The following is a 16,468-nucleotide window of genomic DNA, read 5'->3' as shown; positions in this document are numbered from 1 at the left end:
ATTTTAGCACTTAAAATGTGCAGAACATTTTGCTAGGCTAGTGATCTTCAGCTCTGGTTGATCATCAGAAGCATCTGTGAAACTTTTCAAAAATACCTATGCTATGGTTCCACTCCAAACCTACCAATCTCTGGGCCAGGGGCCCAGGCATCTGTTTAGCTGCTTTGAGAAGGCAGGCACTTAGATCCTCAAGACACCCTCTGCCACTTGTATCTTACTTGTCTAGCGTGACTATACTGAGTTAGAAAACCAGCAGGCTGCTGAATCTGGTCCACAGAATAATTCGATCTTATAAATATAATGTTTTTAAAGCTTTTGAATCCATTGTCAAATTTTAAAAATGAAATGAGATTTCACATAAAACCCAGGATTTCTGGCTTTTTTGAAAAATTTAAAGATCTGAAATGTCACTGAAGGTGGGAGAGTCTTGACCAAAGAAACACTGTAGTATTGCAGGTGTGTTGAAGGCCAGTTTGAGTTTGATATCATTTCTGATAACAGCCACATAGCTTGTTGTATGACTTTTTCCAGCAATTTTTGGCTGCCTTTGGGCACACATGACTAGAATAGAACCTTGGATGAGAATCTAAAGTACTGTTAAGAAAGATAATGAAGTTAATGAAATGAGAGATGATGAAATCTAAGCTGGATAAAGAAGTAAAAACAGGAAGAGACTGATAGGTAAGGAAAAGTAGACAGATACTGAGGTCTGAATGAAAATAAAGAATAGTTAACAGCAGTTAATCATGATGATGATGATGATGATGATGCATTTGTTGTTAGTGCTGACGATTCCAACTCCTAGTGACCCCATGTACAGCAGAGCAGAACCCTGCCCAGTCTTTTTGCGCCATCCTCTCATCTTCCAGCGCTCTAACAGACAATGCTCCACTGCTATTCATAGGGTTTTCCTGGCCAATTTCTTCAGAAGTGGGTGGCCAGGTCCTTCTTCCAGGTCTGTCTTAGTCTGGAAGCTCTGCTGAAACCTGTCCACCATGGGTGAACTTGCTGGTATTTGAAATATCTGTGGCATAGCTTTCAGCATCACAGCAATGTGCAGCCACCACAGTAGGACAACCAACAGAGGGGGGTTCCCTGACTGGGAAACAAACCCAGGTCATGGCAGTGAGAGCCCTGAATCTTAAGGACTAGATCACCAGGGCTGGCTTGCTGATGCATGTTAAGTGCTTATTCTATGCCAGACACTCTACTAAGCACTTTATATGTATTAAACTCTCACTATAATCATAGAAGTTAGGTACTATTATCCCCATTTTAAAGATGAGGACACAGGCAAAGAACAGTTAAGTAACCTTCCTAAGAAACAACAGCTAATAAATGGCAGAGATGGGATTCATATCCTGGCAACCCTCTGCAGAGCCTCTGCTCCTAAGCATTACGCTAAAACGCACCTCTAGCACGCAACTAGAGGATAGAGGCTAAGATTAAAGAAAGGATATTTGAATTAGTGATTTCAGAGTAGCATAATTCTGAGGGATGACAAATTCCAGGGAATTGAGGAAAAAAACATAAACTACAGTAAACTTGGGGTTTGTGATGTACATTAATCAAACTTTTCCAGGTAGCATGTATCAGTCAGAGTTCCGAGCTGCAAGCAACAGAAATTAACTTTGGCTGATGAGGCAGAAAAAGGTGTATTAAAAACCCAATAAACTGTTTCAAGACTAAACGTCTAAGAACACCTAACACCACACTGCCAAACTGATTAGATGAGGAAAACTGTTGTTGCTAGGAAACACCAGATGCTACAATTAGCTCTGCTGTCATTTAGGAATGTTGTAGCCATTGCTGCTGCTACTGTACACTAGGAACATTGATGCTACCAGGGCAGGGAACTGCGAGTGTACTCTTTGACTCTGCCTTCTTGCATCTCTAAATTCCCAAATCACGGAGCCTGGAGGAGGTTTGTCTGATTGGCAGGGCCTAGTTCACACTCCGCACTCTTGCAAGGGAAACTATGAAAGTGAGTTTTTGCTTCCACCTTAGGGAGACAGGGCTCAGGATGTGGGACATTCCTCAAGCACAGGGAGGGTGTTCAAATGATGCTAAGTGACCACCAACAGGACCAATATCCACAACAAAGAACACTGCTAATACACATTACCATACAAGCACATTTTAAGAGAATTCATTATATACACTCCTTGCTTTAGCTAAGGAGTGAGGATGATTCAAAATGGAACCATAACACAACACATATACATCTTAAAATACATTCATTAAAAATAGGGGGAGGGGATGGGGCCGGCCCAGTGGCAGAGCAGTTAAGTTCGGCGCCTGGGGTTCGCCCGTTCAGATCCCATGCACGGCCCTACACACTGCTTATCAAGCCATGCTGTGGCAGGTGTCCCACATATAAAATAGAGGAAGACGGGCACAGATGTTAGCTCAGGGCCAATCTTCCTCAGCAAAAAGTGGAGGATTGGTGGCAGATATTAGCTCGGGGCTAATCTTCCTCAAAAAAAAAAAATTGGTTTAAAAAGGCAGGGAGGGGAGAAAAAATACAAACAGAAGTATAGACCACACATTACAAGGTAACCTAACAACCCAAAGCTTCATAAATTGATAATGGCAAAGTCTCAGTAAGTTATATTTAAAAAGCAGGAATAGAAACCATTGAAATGACTGTGAACTCAACTGATGATGCATTAATAATAAAGCATCCTTCCCTCAAATTTCAAAAATTATCCATAAATGCACATGGTGGGTTGTATGCAATATCATGCAATATGCAAATAGAATACTGATTTAGGATCATGAATTAAGTTTATTTTATGAATGTTGACTTTTAGGAATATTTCGCAACTCACTTTGTAAGTTACAAGACAGTAGCTCTTAGCCGTACATAAAAATGAGTCTAGGAATTTCAGTAAGAACTGGAGAAGGGCCTTGGATTTTTGGATCAGTTCACGGTCCATCAAGGGATCACCAACCAGGCTTTGAGAATCAGTCCTTTCTAATGCTGTTTCTGCCAGCCCCCCACAAGATTAGCACCTGAGCTAACAACTGTTGCCAATCTTCTTTTTTTTGTTTCTTCTTCTCCCCAAGGCGCCCCCCCAGTACATAGTTGTATACTCTAGTTGTGAGTGCCTCTGGTTGTGCTATATAGGACACTGTCTTAGCATGGCCTGATGAGCAGTGCCATGTCTACGCCCAGGATCCGAACCGGCAACCCCCTGGGCCCCTGAAGCAGAGTGCACAAACTTAACCACTCGGCCACGGGGCCGGCCCCTAATGCCGGTTTTTATGTGGCTCTGAGTTGTTAAGACTCTGACCCTAGCCTCAATTCTACCTGATCTTATAGGTCTACTTCTCAATACTGTCAGACCAAGTTTGACCTTGTAGTACAGATTCTCAAGAGAAAGAATTTGACTGACTCAGTGTGGGTCACATGTCCACTTTTGAATCTATCAGTCATAGCATGGAATTTGTCACCTGGTACAAACCTGGCTGCAGAGGCCTCTCTCTTTAGTAGGGGATATGGAGATACAGCCAAGGCCTCATAGTTGTTTATCATAACAACAACTACATCTGTGCCAATCTTGGTCTTATGGGGGACTGGTCTTGGCCACCCCAAGATACGTCTCTTTGGCATGAGGATTATTGGGCTGGTTGCTTTTGATAAACTGGGACAGGGAAGGAGGCTCTGAGGAGTGGAACTTGCTTGCCCTTTGTTAGGAGACATTTTTACACTGTAAAGGAAATCTCTATCTGTAAAGGTGCCTCCTTCTCTGTACCAGGAAGAAGAAAGGGGATGACTTTATCTCTAGAAACTCTTAATCAATACCAAAGGCAAGGACTTAAATCCGCATAATAATCTTACTCCTGTTTCTGGTAACCTCCTGTAACTGACTCCCCCCCACCCCCAACATCCTCCTTTGTCGTTAGCTGAGATGATACTTAAGGTGGGGGCTTCAGCCATTTTGGCGAGTTGCTCAGCTTGCCTGACCTCTCCCATGTATACATGTTACAAAGCTTTGTTTAATTTTCTCCTGCTATTCTGTCTCATGTGAATTTACTTCATTCTCCAGCCAGACGAACCCAGAGAGGGTAGAGGAAATGTCTTCCTCCGCTACAGTCTCTTGCAGTCTGAGAATTCATATATTTGGAACATAGATGAGGTGATGGCACATGAAGGGAAAATTAGGGAGAATGAATAGATGTCCTGATTTATATCAATTTTCTATTTCATAATTACATTTTTCATTGAGCACACCATCAAGTTTTTCACACAATATTAAGTTCACCAACATCTTGAGTAGCAATTCCACTCCCTAAATTTCCTCCCTTCCCACGGCCCAGCTGCAAGGGGAACCACTCTCTTCCCCATCGCTCTCTCCCCTCATCCTTTCCAAGGCTAACCTCACAGACAGCAGATAGGCTGAGTGATGTCACTTAAGGGAGACTCTCTCTTTTCCACTCAAAGTGAAGGAGGTCTTGCATAAGTTTCCCTAAATCATCAGGACAATTTCCCTGTAAGCTGACCTAAAAATCTTTAGACTTACTATGCAGAAGTTAGATCAATGAAAAAGTTACAGTAATAGAGTAATTTATGTGAGATATGTCTTTTATAATGCCTATATTACAGTAATGATTATCCACATTATGAATGTGTCAGATAAATGTAAGTTGTACTTGATTATGATACTTAACTCTGCTTATATATGCTCAGTCTTCACAGAAACTCACTCGACATGGTTATCAGATTAAAACTTTAAAAAAGGGACAGATAGAAAGATCTGTACATAGCAGCGAGAGTGGTCTTTAAAAATGTAAACCAATCCACGTCAGTCCTCTGCCTAAAAATTTTCAATGCCTTCCCAATGCACTCTGCATAAATTCCAAACTTCTCATCCTGACTGACAAGGCCATATCAGATCTAGCCCTGTCTGTCTCCCCAGATTAGAGAGCAAGCTTCTTAAAGCTTTTTGTTCACTAATATAGCCCAAGTCTGAGTAAAATGCCTAACACAATGGAGGTGATCAGTAAATATTTGTTGAATTAATGAATGGCTATCACATGAATGATGTGTTACTAACTACATCCTGGAGTGAGCTTCAAAATAGCATCCATCTATTCCTAGAGAGATTAGAAATGAGTAGCTTACTGCCATGCTTGCTCAAAAAGCTCAGAACAAAGTGCAACAGGTTATAAATATATAAAAGCTTGTAAATGGCAGCATTTCCCAAGTCTGTTTCTTAGGACACTAGTGCCACAAGATATTTCTTTATAATGGAGTTCAATTGTGACATCTGTCTACCTAACTGCCTACTTAACATGTCTAAGAGACATCTCAAATTTAATAGTCCCGAATTGATTTGATTTTCATTCACTCAGTAAAAGGTAATATATGTACTTGCAGTAGCTCAGACCAAAAACCTCTAAGTTTTCCTCACCTCTTACTCTCACATTCTTATCCAATTCATTAGCTAATCTTGTTCTACCGTCAAAATATATCCAGAATCTCAGCACTTCACTCAGCTTCACTGTAACCACTCTGGCCCAAGCCACTATTTTCTTTTCCCTGGATTGTTAAAACTGCCTTCTCATTAACCTCCCTCCTTTTACCCTGACCCTCCCTCTTCGGTCTGCTCTCCACACAGTAACCAGACTGATCCTTCTCAAAGATAAGTCAGATCATGCCACACTTCTGCTGAAAATCCTCTGTGATTTCCCATCTCCTTCAGAATTAAAGTCAGCCTTTTCAATGACTTGCACTGCCCTGCATGAACTGGCCTCTGATTTTCTTTCTATCTTCACTGCCTATCATACTGCTCCAGATATATCATGCAAAGCAAGCTCCTATCTCAGGGCCTTTGCACTTGCTGTTCCTGTATTTGATCAATGAGACCTCTCCTGACTATCCTATATAAAGTAACAAACCAATCCCAACCCCACACGCAGTTTTCTCCAGCCCCCTTCATTTGTTTCATTTCTCTTTAAAACATGTATCACGATCTGTGACAACATATGCTTACTATATTTATTGTCTGTTTTCTCTGTCTAGAATATAAACTCTATAAGGATGCAGGCTTTGTTTTGTTTCGCTGCTGTTTCTCTAGTACAAAGCCTGATCAAATAAGCCACGTGTGTGAGTGTCTGAGTGTCTGCCTGTGTTGGGGAGGGAGGGAGAAGGGCTATGAGGGGAGAAAGTCCTATTAAAATACTTTGGGGGGCCAGCCCAGTGGCACAGTGGTTAAGATCACATGTTCTGCTTCAGCAGCCCAGGGTTCACTGGTTCGGATCCAGTGTACGGACATGGCACCACTTGGCAAGCCATGCTGTGGCAGGCGCCCCACATATACAGTAGAGGAAGATGGGCAGGGATGTCAGCTCAGGGCCCGTCTTCCTCAGCAAAAAGAAGAGGATTGGAAGCAGATGCTAGCGCAGGGCTAATCTTCCTCAAAAAACACCAAAAAACAAAAAACTTCGGAAACAGTATTCCTTGGCGTGTACTTTGAGAAACTCTGGTCTGTAAGTTTTGGAACTAAAAGTAAGCTGTAATTTACAGCCTTCTGACCCTCTGACTTTTGGCTCATAAAACAGAAATACTTTAACAGGTAAAGGATGAAATGACTCAATATTTAAAATACTAAACTATATTCTAATGAAACTGGCTATTTCCATAATCTAATTTCTTAACAGATTTAAAAGGTATGGCATGGTGAGGTGAAAAACAACAAAAGTTTTACTCTGCTCTTGTCCAAATTATCTTTCTGAGCCTGACACTCATCTGTAAAATACTCACCCAGGGCATTGTTGGCAAGATTGAACACGATCACTTACTTAGTATGTAGGACTGACACACGGTTTACAGTTAAACACTCAATAGCCACCCATTTATTTTTTATAGATATGAAATATTTCTATTTCAACTTGTAAGAATGAAAAATTGTTATATTTTTTCTTACCATAACTGCAAATTTTTAGGAATTAAACAATTCTAGATTTCTAATTTCTTCAGAATCTCATCTTGATCTCTGTTCTACAACCACTGTCCTATTGTCATTGCGAGATGAGCCCACCTCACCAGATAGGTGAAGTGTGCTCCCATCCCATCAGATGGGAGCAGAGTGGTGGAAAATGTCTTTAGAATTGGTATGGATATCAGATATCTGGACCTGCAACTTTCACTGGGGAATAAGGAAGGAATTATCAGAATGGGGAGGAGAAGATAATGTAGCGTTTAAAAAACACATTTAATGTCACAATTTTATATTTCTGAGGGGAAAAGCCCTAGAGCTTTCAGAAGAGAAAGCAAAGCTCACCATCATTTTCTTGGTGGATGGGGATGCACTAAAGAAACTGTGATTCAACCAAAGGATTATATCATTGGACTGTTGTCACATTTTTGTGTTGATCAAAAGGAGTTAAAAGTTTTTTAAAAAGTCTAAGAAACCTTTATCTAGACCAACCCACTAGAAATGTTTACAGGTTAAAAAGCAAACAAGTCAGAACCACAGAGTCCCAAGAAAGTTAATACAATATCCAACTCAGAGAGCTGGGAAGTGACTCAAAGTCAAATTAGATCTTTCTAACCTCTAATTCAGTACTCAATACATCATACACTGGCCATGGTTAAGCAAGAATTAACTGCATACCAATTGACAAAATGTTGCCCCCGTTCAATAAAAACCACTCAAGTACACTGAAACAAAGGTTACATTTTAACACTCAAGTTCTTTACTGACAAGTATCTGCCCTTGCCTCCCCATCCCTGCATCTTAGAAAGAAGGCCTATCTCTTTAGCATTTAATAAGTGCTTCTTTTGCATACCATTATATCACTTAAAATTTATAACAGTCTCGTCAGCTCAATAGTATTGTACCCACTTTGCAGACAAAAAATCGAGATTAAGAGAAGTCAGGTGAGCTGTTCACGATCATAAAATGAGCGGAAGTGGAATTCAACTCAGTCTAACTCCAAACCTCCTCCAACTCACTAAGCGGCGCCCCCAGCACCACCCCTCCCCGGCCCCGTGAGGAAACAAAACTCGTGGAATTTGGCTGCAGAGAAGCAGCAGGGGCTATGCTTTTCCGATGGTCTTGGCCGTACATAATCTGCCTAATAACCTGCAGGTAACAGAGTTACAAAATCAAATGAATCGCTACACCAGTGCAAGATTATTATTTAGCACCCTTGGCGAACAGTTGGTCTCAACTGAACGTACTGAAAAATAATTTCACAATTTCAATGGAGCATTTTTAGAAACTGCTTGGAAAACCGGGAGACTGTGCCCTCAAGCGGTCAAAACCGGCCCACCAATGGAGCTCGCTGCTTGTTCAACTGGTGCAAGGCCAATCCAACGACGCTGCAACTCTCCTGCAATTTCCCCAAGCTGCAAAAGCTCCGGACCCACCAAGAACGCAGGCACCCGGCCCCGCCCAGGGAAGCTATGCGCATGCGCCTTCCCGGACTCTCCAGAGGCTACCACCGCCTGGTGGCGCCACTTCCCCCCACGCCCGTTTCACCGGCTCAGCCCGCTCTTTCGAATACCTTTGTCTAATTCCATAAGGGCAGAGTTAGCATCCAGCTCCTGTTCGCCATAGCCGGCATCTGCCAAGAAAGACTTAGTTGAGTTTGACGCCATGACCCGAATAGTTACTCGACTAGCCTATTCAGAAAGATTGCAAACTCTGCCCCAGCACCGCCATCTTCTTCCACCACCTTCTCGCGGATTTTTCCTCCGCGCTCTGTCAAGTCGTGGTACGCATGCGCCCTGGTCACCCCGCCGTTCGCCAGCGCCTCGGCGGCCCCCCGCGCAGGCGCTCAGGGAGCTCGTGAACTCCAGGTTCCCGCGGCTGGGAGAAAAGGAGGCGGGGATTCGAGGGGGGAAGTGACTTGGAGGCGCCCGGACGCCACGGCGGGAGCCAATCAGAGGGCGTGACGTCAGTTTGGCGGGGAGTTTGGTGGCCGGGGCTTACAGTGGCGGGAGTTGGAGGCAATAACGAATCGTGTTCTGAAGAGCGCAAGCTACGCTTTCTGCCGAACCTGGGGGCATTTCCACGGCTCTTCCCTCAGTTGAGTCTTCTCTTCCGGCCCAGATGCTCTTCAATTCGGTGCTCCGCCAGCCCCAGTTTGGCGTCCCGAAAAATGGTGAGTAACGGCCATAACTGCTGCTTGTTGCTGGCGGGATTCACCTCCCCCGAACAACACCTCGGACCAAGGCCGACTCCGCTTCAGTTTCCCAGCCCCCGGGGCCCTTCTCCCACGGCCAGAATGAGTTCGCGTTCGCAAGAACTACTCAAGAAAGCTGCATTTTCGTGCCCTTGGGACACTTTTAATCGTAATCGGGAGTTTTTAAATCGGAATGTAGGCTGACGGAGGGAGGGACGTTGAACTGACTGGCCTCCTTTACGGCTGATGTCCGCGTTGCACATTAACTGGAAAACGCGTGCGTTTTTGTGTGGATGTGGTTCTCTCGACAGTCTGGTGAGATCGTCAAGACTCGTATTCCTCGATTAATTCATTCATTTGTTGCAGAATCTTAGTGAGCCCTACTATTTGCTGTAAACACCCGTGAATAGGACCCGCTCGCTGTTAAGGAACTCAGTCAAGCAGAGAACACGAGCTTCTAGCGTGGTCAACATTTTTTTTTCCCCTTGATTACTCCATGGGCATAAAAATTCGAAATTAATAGCGTGAAAAATACCCATAACCACATCCCCCAGAGATGACCCCTGTTAACGGATTGAAGTATATTATTCCAAATGTTTTTCAATGCCAGAGGTAATCTGTATTGTTCTTTACAGAAATGGGATCAAAATGTTTTGTTTGTCACTTTAACGGGGTAACTTGGACCTATTTCCGTGTTCGGATGTGGAAATCCGACTTATTCGCTACAGTTCTTGGGGTTCCTAAGGTTAAAACATTCGCAGTAGGAGTTTTAAGCTTAGGTTTGGGTGTCATCAACCTGAAACTTTTTAAGTTTCTGATAAGGGGGTTACTACCCAGATTAAGCTTGGTTAGAAATGAAATCTCATGCATTTAAAGATGTCCTAGGTCTTCTCTCCCTTTGAAACCACGTGGAAAACAAAAAGAAAAGAATCTGAGAAGGGAACTTTTTATATTTAATCCATGAGTCTAGGAAAAGGATATTGAGAAGGAGGTTGAAGAGTAGCCCCTCAACTTCCTGCCCCCAGTCTAAAATGTTATACCATCTTTACCTACTTCTCTCTTAGATAATCTTTCAAATCATATTCTAAATGCCCCTCTTTCTGTCTCTCCTGGGACCCCTTGCTTGAGTAACTTCTCTATCCTCTGGGTCATGAGTGGCAGTACTGCTCAGTGGTTAAGAGCTCTGTCTTTGGAGTTAAACTGCCTGAGTTTTAATTCCAGCTCCACTCCTTGCTATCTGTGTGACGTGGGGCAAACTGTTTAGCCTCTGTTTTGTGACAGATTTTCTCCTAATTCTCCAATCTGTCCGTCTGCTTCTTCCCTCTCTGCTCGTTCGTTGTTAAGCGTTAGACACTGAAATTCTTTCATTCTTATGTATTGTGCACTGAACTTTATAGGACCTTCTCCTTGCCCCTTCCATGTTGGTGTTCCATCCCAGGTCCTTTTCTCTTCCTACTCCCATGGATCATCATAGCCGGAACCAGGGCTTCTTCCACTCCTACCTGTAACCTTGCATTCCGTGTACTTTATATCCATTCCTATAAAAGTTTTATGAGTGTCTTTACCCAGATGCTCAGTTCCACAAGCATCTCAAACTTACGTACCCCAAAGCAAACTCACTTTTCCCCCGTACCTGCTATATTACTTACTTTAGGGAGTGGTCCTATTCTTATAAACTAGTTTTCCCAGCCAGAAATCTGAGAGTCAATCAAAATTCCTTCATTCTCCTCAAGATACACATTTAGAAATTTCCATTAAAATCTCTTGAATCCATCCTCCTGTATTCCCACTGATGTTGCCTCTTCATCATATCTTGGATCTGTTCTATGCTTACCATTCCATTTCTCTGAGTTGGGCCCTAATACCTTATTGTCTGGATTATGTCTCCCAATTGGCCTATTAGTTTCCCTCTCTCCAGTTTATTCTCCATATTCCTGCCAATGATCTTTCTAAAATGGAAATCTGATTACTCTTCTGTGTGTTTTTAAATTGGCTTTTAAAAGTTTTTATCGTAAGTTTAAACAGATGCAAAGGATCTAATTTCTGGCCATCATGTGGATATTGGCATTTTAAAATAAAAATGCTATGTCCCTCTTTAAAATGTGTCTAATAGAAATACTTTAGTGAGTTGATACTCACATGAATCCTTTTTTTAAAATATGAGCAAACTCTTTAACTGCTAGATAGTCTATGTAGTTGCTTTTTCCCCCTGATTGTATTACCACTTTATTTCTCCCACAGAATTTTTCCAAAGGTAATTTGATTATAGATTACCTTCAAAAATTATTTTATTTATCACTGTATCATTCTCCTCTGTGTAAAAAAATACATTTAAGTTGAAATTTTCTGTGATCTTAAGGCTCCAAGTGTTAAAAGTTTCTTCTGGATTGAAATATCACAATTATTAGTAGTATGCAATTGATAAAAACAAGGTAGGTTAATAATTTTGATAATTATTAAGCAAAAAGTAAAATTTTATTGGAAGTATGTATTCATTTCTTTTAAGGAGATGAAATTGGGTGTTTATAATGCCTTTATTAAAGCAATTATCCAATTGTCTCTTAGTTGGGATCCCGGAAGTTTTTATATCTTCAGTGAAGGCAAAGTGCAAGATTGGGATATATCTTTTGAAAAATAGGAGAAAGGCACTGATGAAGGGAGACGGGAAAAAGAGAGCTACAGCCTTCTCAGAAAGATCAATTTTAGAAATGCATATATATGGAAGTTGAGTATCTGTAAATTGGTTCTTTGAAAACTCTCATGTCCTCAGCTACCCCTTGAAAAATCTGCGTGTAACCCGAGGGGCTTAAGTTGTATAATGAGGAAAGAATAGGCTTTTCCAAGTGAGTGTCGTTGCGGGCAGCATTACAAGTTCTTGTTGGGAAAAGCATAGCACCATAAGGATCCAAAAGTAGTTTAAGGAGCTGGTCCATGAAGCGTGTGTTGTGGGGACCGCAGAAATGGAGGGGCAGATAGGGACTCATGACTAAGCCATGTTAGGCCATGTGTTGGTGTGGGATATTAGTCTGTAGGCAACGAGTCCGAGTTGAGGGAGTCACTGTTTACTTATAAAGAGTTAGGTCTCCAGAGCATATGATCTTCAGTTCCACCTAAATTGTTCAAGATTCAGTCCCTTTGAATTCCTGTGTTGCAGTCATTAAATTTTTTTAAAATCCCAAACTACAAGTGTATATTTACATAACTTTAGAGCAGAGGCTTTGTTTTTTAAATCATTCTGTAGATGGATGTTTGTGAACTCTACAACATAACTAATTGTATTCTTTTAATGGTCTTTAATGGCTTGTTTACAGTGATATCTGACCTAGAGGTAATACCGCCCAGGAATAATTACTAAATCTGAATTAAATTTCTTTGCCTCCTTTGTACTGATTCCTTCGAGTTATCTCTATGAACATCCAAAACTAGATTTGTCTGAGGTTCTGTCAGACTAAGGTATTTCTCCAAATAGTATTTTTAATGAAAAGTGAGAATTAAAAGTACCCCAAAGTGTGTTTGTTAATTATTTAGACAGCTCTCAATAAATTGTAGCTTCATTGTTTCCTCCAATGCCTAATAAACATTTGGTTCTCAGTGACTATTTATTGAATGAATGTTGCTCATACATTTTTAAAATATGGTGACCCACATATCAAAATGATAAAACAAATCTTTGAAGATGGTTTACTATTTAGGACCATAATACACCTTAGGTCTCTGACCCAAGCAGAATAAACTTTCCCTCCACCCTGAATTTCTTCCTCTCTCTTGTATATTTATTGAAAACTTACTAGTCTTTCAAGACTTAGTTTGATTTCACCTCCTCTAGAGACTTCCCTGAGCCTACTACTACTACTAGCCAGGGCTAACTAATTGTACTGTTGCAGTATGTACATAAAGCTTTACTTTAAAATTGCTCTAATATACTTTAAGATACTATGACTTGTTGCTATTAACATTTTAGAATCCTAGAATTTTGGCACTGGAAAGGAAAGAGGAAGTGAAATTAGTATATTGTGAGTATGTTAGTGGCTACAGTAGGCACATTGATGTACAGTATTTCCTTTGACTCTTTGCCCATTGGATTATGTCTGATGTTGCTAGTAACTTAAGAGTTTGCAGTCATGTTGAATTAGAAACTCTAAAAACATAAAATTTTAATTGAAGAGAATGGCAGTTTTAATGGTTATGGTAGTCTTTGTGGTTGTCACCAAAGTGTGGGAGAAGGGGTAGAATTTTTTTAATGTGCCAAGTCCGCTTGTTTCTTGCAGTCTCAAGTACACTAGTAAGAGTCTTCATGTAAGATGGTAGGCCCAAACCTATACCTCACCAGAAGTTGGGAGTGCTCTTTCATTTCTTCCTTAGGAAAATACCAGAAACTGTATTCCAGAGGACCATGAATAGTGAATGGATTTCTATTAAGTATATAAAGCTTTTTAAAACAAATATTTACCTCCATTTGTGAAAAGTACTGAAATATAGTGATACTGGAATTCTATAAGGAATTGTGTCTTATTTTAGGATGGTCTTCACAATACCCTCTACAATCCCTTCTAACTGGTTATCAGTGCAACAATAATGATGAGCACACTTCTTACGGAGAAACGGGGGTCCCAGTTCCTCCTTTTGGATGCACCTTCTCTTCTGGTAAGAGAATTACTATCTAAGCTAGGCTTGGTCAGAAATGAGCTATTTCACAATTATGGGAAAAATATACTGAGGTGTCTCCCTTTCAAGAAAATGTAAGTTAGATAGATGGTAGAGTTTTTCTAATTGTTCTCTCCAGATTTATGAAGTAGACTTTTCTTAATCTCTGCACAATTATGTATTTATAAAGCATAGGACTATTATAGCATCATTTTTTTTTCAACTGATAGAGGGAACGTGTTGCAAAGGTTTAGGCATCATGTAAACTGTTTTGTCCAGTAGATATCCCTTTAATCTGATTGAATCTCTCTCTATCTGTAATGTATTGGGGAATATATGAACAGAAATAGAAGTACTTGTCCCCGCTGTTAATAGTTTAAAAGAGGAAAAGTAAAAGGTTGTGAAAAGGGAATTTAAAACTAATAGACTCAGCCTGCTGGTCTATCAGATACCTTTTTTTTGCCATTGGCCACTACAAATCTTCTTTTGTTTAAGTACCACCCTTGATTCAGCCCTTCTCTAAGTAAGAGATTATCTGAAGATAATTTTGGTGGTTTTGTGTCATTTACTGAATTAGATATTATGGCAAATTTTAAGCAATCTTTAATTCAGATTACCTCTGTACCATACCAGGTGCTGTTTGGGTAGAATCATCTTCCCCTTTTTCAAACAGATTCTTTTGTGTTTACCTTGTAGCTTTCAATTAATCTATAATAAATTGTTTATAGAGCTTTAAAATTTTTGTGTTACTCTCTATATATTTTGTTCTTTATTTCTTATTTAGCTCCCAATATGGAGCATATACTAGCAGTTGCCAATGAAGAAGGCTTCGTTAGATTATATAACACAGAATCACAAACCAGTAGAAAGAAGTGTATCAAAGGTAAGTCTAGGTCAAAAATTTTTAACATTATTTTTAATTCATAAAGCCTCAAATAAATTATTTGAATACATTCCACCCTTCTGATTAAATCTTTTTAAGGACTAGCCTGAAAATATATGGTGGGCTATCTTTATGTCAATAATGGTTAACCATGGCGAAGCAATGTAATGTAAGAAAAATACATTTTAGGATTAAAAATAGTTCTTTTAAAAAGTTAAATCTTTTACACTTAATGTGGTTGGGGGAAACATTGCTTTAAAATATTTATATTGATCAAGCATCTTCCATTCATTGAGTAAAGTTCTGCTGACCTTAAGCAGCTGATAATTTGGAACTAGAAGGTCAAGTGTTGAAATAACTAAAATAAAACAAAGACTAAATGATGTAGAAAAAGTACAAAGAAAGCACCACAAGTGTCAAAGAGAAAGCTCTCATGTAGTAATGAAGGAGAGGAAAATTTTTCATAAAGGATAGGACATCTGAGTTGGACTGTGGTATTTAGACCAATGGAGATAGAATAGGACACTCCAGGCAGAGGGGAAAGCATTAACAAAGGCCTAGAGATAGGATATAATAAGGAAATAGAGAACGATCCAGTTTGGTTGGAATACGATATGTGGAAAACACTGAGATAAGCTTTGCAACAGAGATTAAGGCCAAAATGTGCAGAACCTTGAATGTCAAACTAAAGTACTTTAGACCCTATTCAGAGATGGAGATTTTTGAACTGGAGAATGTTTCAGAAAGATTCCATTTTAGAGGATATATTAATCATCTCATGGAAAAGAATTTGATATCAAATGGTAGTTCTATGTGGTAATGAAGAGAATGTGTAATGTCTGTGAGTCCACAAATTCTCTTTGGCCCATGGACCATAGGATACTGACCACCGATCTTTTCACTACCACTTTTAAGGCATTTAAACTGCTATGGATATCACTACCATAGAATATTTTAGACTGGAATATAAACAGTCCAGACATTTTACATTCACCATTTTCTTTGTTTAGAATGGATGGCTCACTGGAATGCTGTCTTTGACCTGGCCTGGGTCCCTGGTGAACTTAAACTTGTAAGTGACTTTCATTTTATTAGGATCTGGGTAAATACTGGTAAAGGGTTGCTTTATTAAATTGTGATACTTTCTTTGAAAGGTTACTGCAGCAGGTGATCAGTCAGCCAAATTTTGGGATGTAAAAGCTGGCGAGCTCATTGGAACGTGCAAAGGTCATCAGTGCAGCCTCAAGTCAGTTGCTTTTTCTAAGTTTGAGAAAGGTAGGTTTGTGCCTATCCTTTCATCTCCTCTTTCATATCCTCCTTTATGGTGAGGTAATAAGAAGCCGCAATTGCTTCCACCCTTTCCACTGTAAAAGTTGCTGCTATACCTACATAGAGGATTGATATTCTAATATGACTGAAAACTTCAATGAAATAAAGTTGGGTTTAGTCCCATTCTTATGGACATTCTCTCTAGCTTTTCCCTGAAAGTCAAGCATCTTCAGGTAGTTTTTGGTCTAATCTTGCAGATAAGGTAAAAATTTTAAGCAGCCACAATACCTCTGTTCAACTTTGAGTGTCCTTTGAAGTCAAAACCCTGTTCTGGACACTGATTAACTCTATTTGTAAAATGGTTACTTTAACTCTACTCATAAAATTTAAATGAGATGTAAAGCTGTGGTGGGAAACCTAATAAACTGGACATGATTCTCTACCTAAAATTTACCATGTAATTACTTTAAATGGCTGAATTTCTTACTATGTTTCCAACTATTACTTACTCGCAATTGATCTTTCTATATTTAT

General features: G+C 40.2%; 2 protein-coding genes across 5 annotated transcripts in view; one reads left to right on the top strand and one right to left on the bottom strand.

The window, feature by feature from the left end:
- INTS7 (integrator complex subunit 7) overlaps positions 1 to 8,836 on the bottom strand; it is a 90,918-nt gene extending 82,082 nt beyond the window's left edge. The window contains exon 1 of the mRNA XM_008521699.2: positions 8,518 to 8,836. Within this exon, the coding sequence (XP_008519921.2) occupies positions 8,518 to 8,611 (94 nt within the window). The 5' untranslated portion in view covers positions 8,612 to 8,836. The remainder of the gene's footprint in view (positions 1 to 8,517) is intronic.
- DTL (denticleless E3 ubiquitin protein ligase homolog) overlaps positions 8,665 to 16,468 on the top strand; it is an 84,741-nt gene continuing 76,937 nt past the window's right edge. For all 4 annotated transcript variants that reach the window (XR_011532089.1, XR_011532090.1, XM_070591155.1 and 1 more), the window contains exons 1-5: positions 8,665 to 9,117; positions 13,657 to 13,782; positions 14,567 to 14,665; positions 15,676 to 15,737; positions 15,820 to 15,940. Coding sequence is in view for 2 of the 4 variants with exons in the window: in XM_070591155.1 (XP_070447256.1) it covers positions 9,066 to 9,117; positions 13,657 to 13,782; positions 14,567 to 14,665; positions 15,676 to 15,737; positions 15,820 to 15,940 (460 nt within the window). In the remaining 2 variants the exon portion in view is untranslated. The remainder of the gene's footprint in view (positions 9,118 to 13,656; positions 13,783 to 14,566; positions 14,666 to 15,675; positions 15,738 to 15,819; positions 15,941 to 16,468) is intronic.

The sequence above is a fragment of the Equus przewalskii genome, chromosome 23 (assembly GCF_037783145.1).
Source record: "Equus przewalskii isolate Varuska chromosome 23, EquPr2, whole genome shotgun sequence".
Classification (NCBI taxonomy): Eukaryota; Metazoa; Chordata; class Mammalia; order Perissodactyla; family Equidae; genus Equus; species Equus przewalskii.
This window is presented reverse-complemented; position numbering and strand designations above follow the sequence as displayed.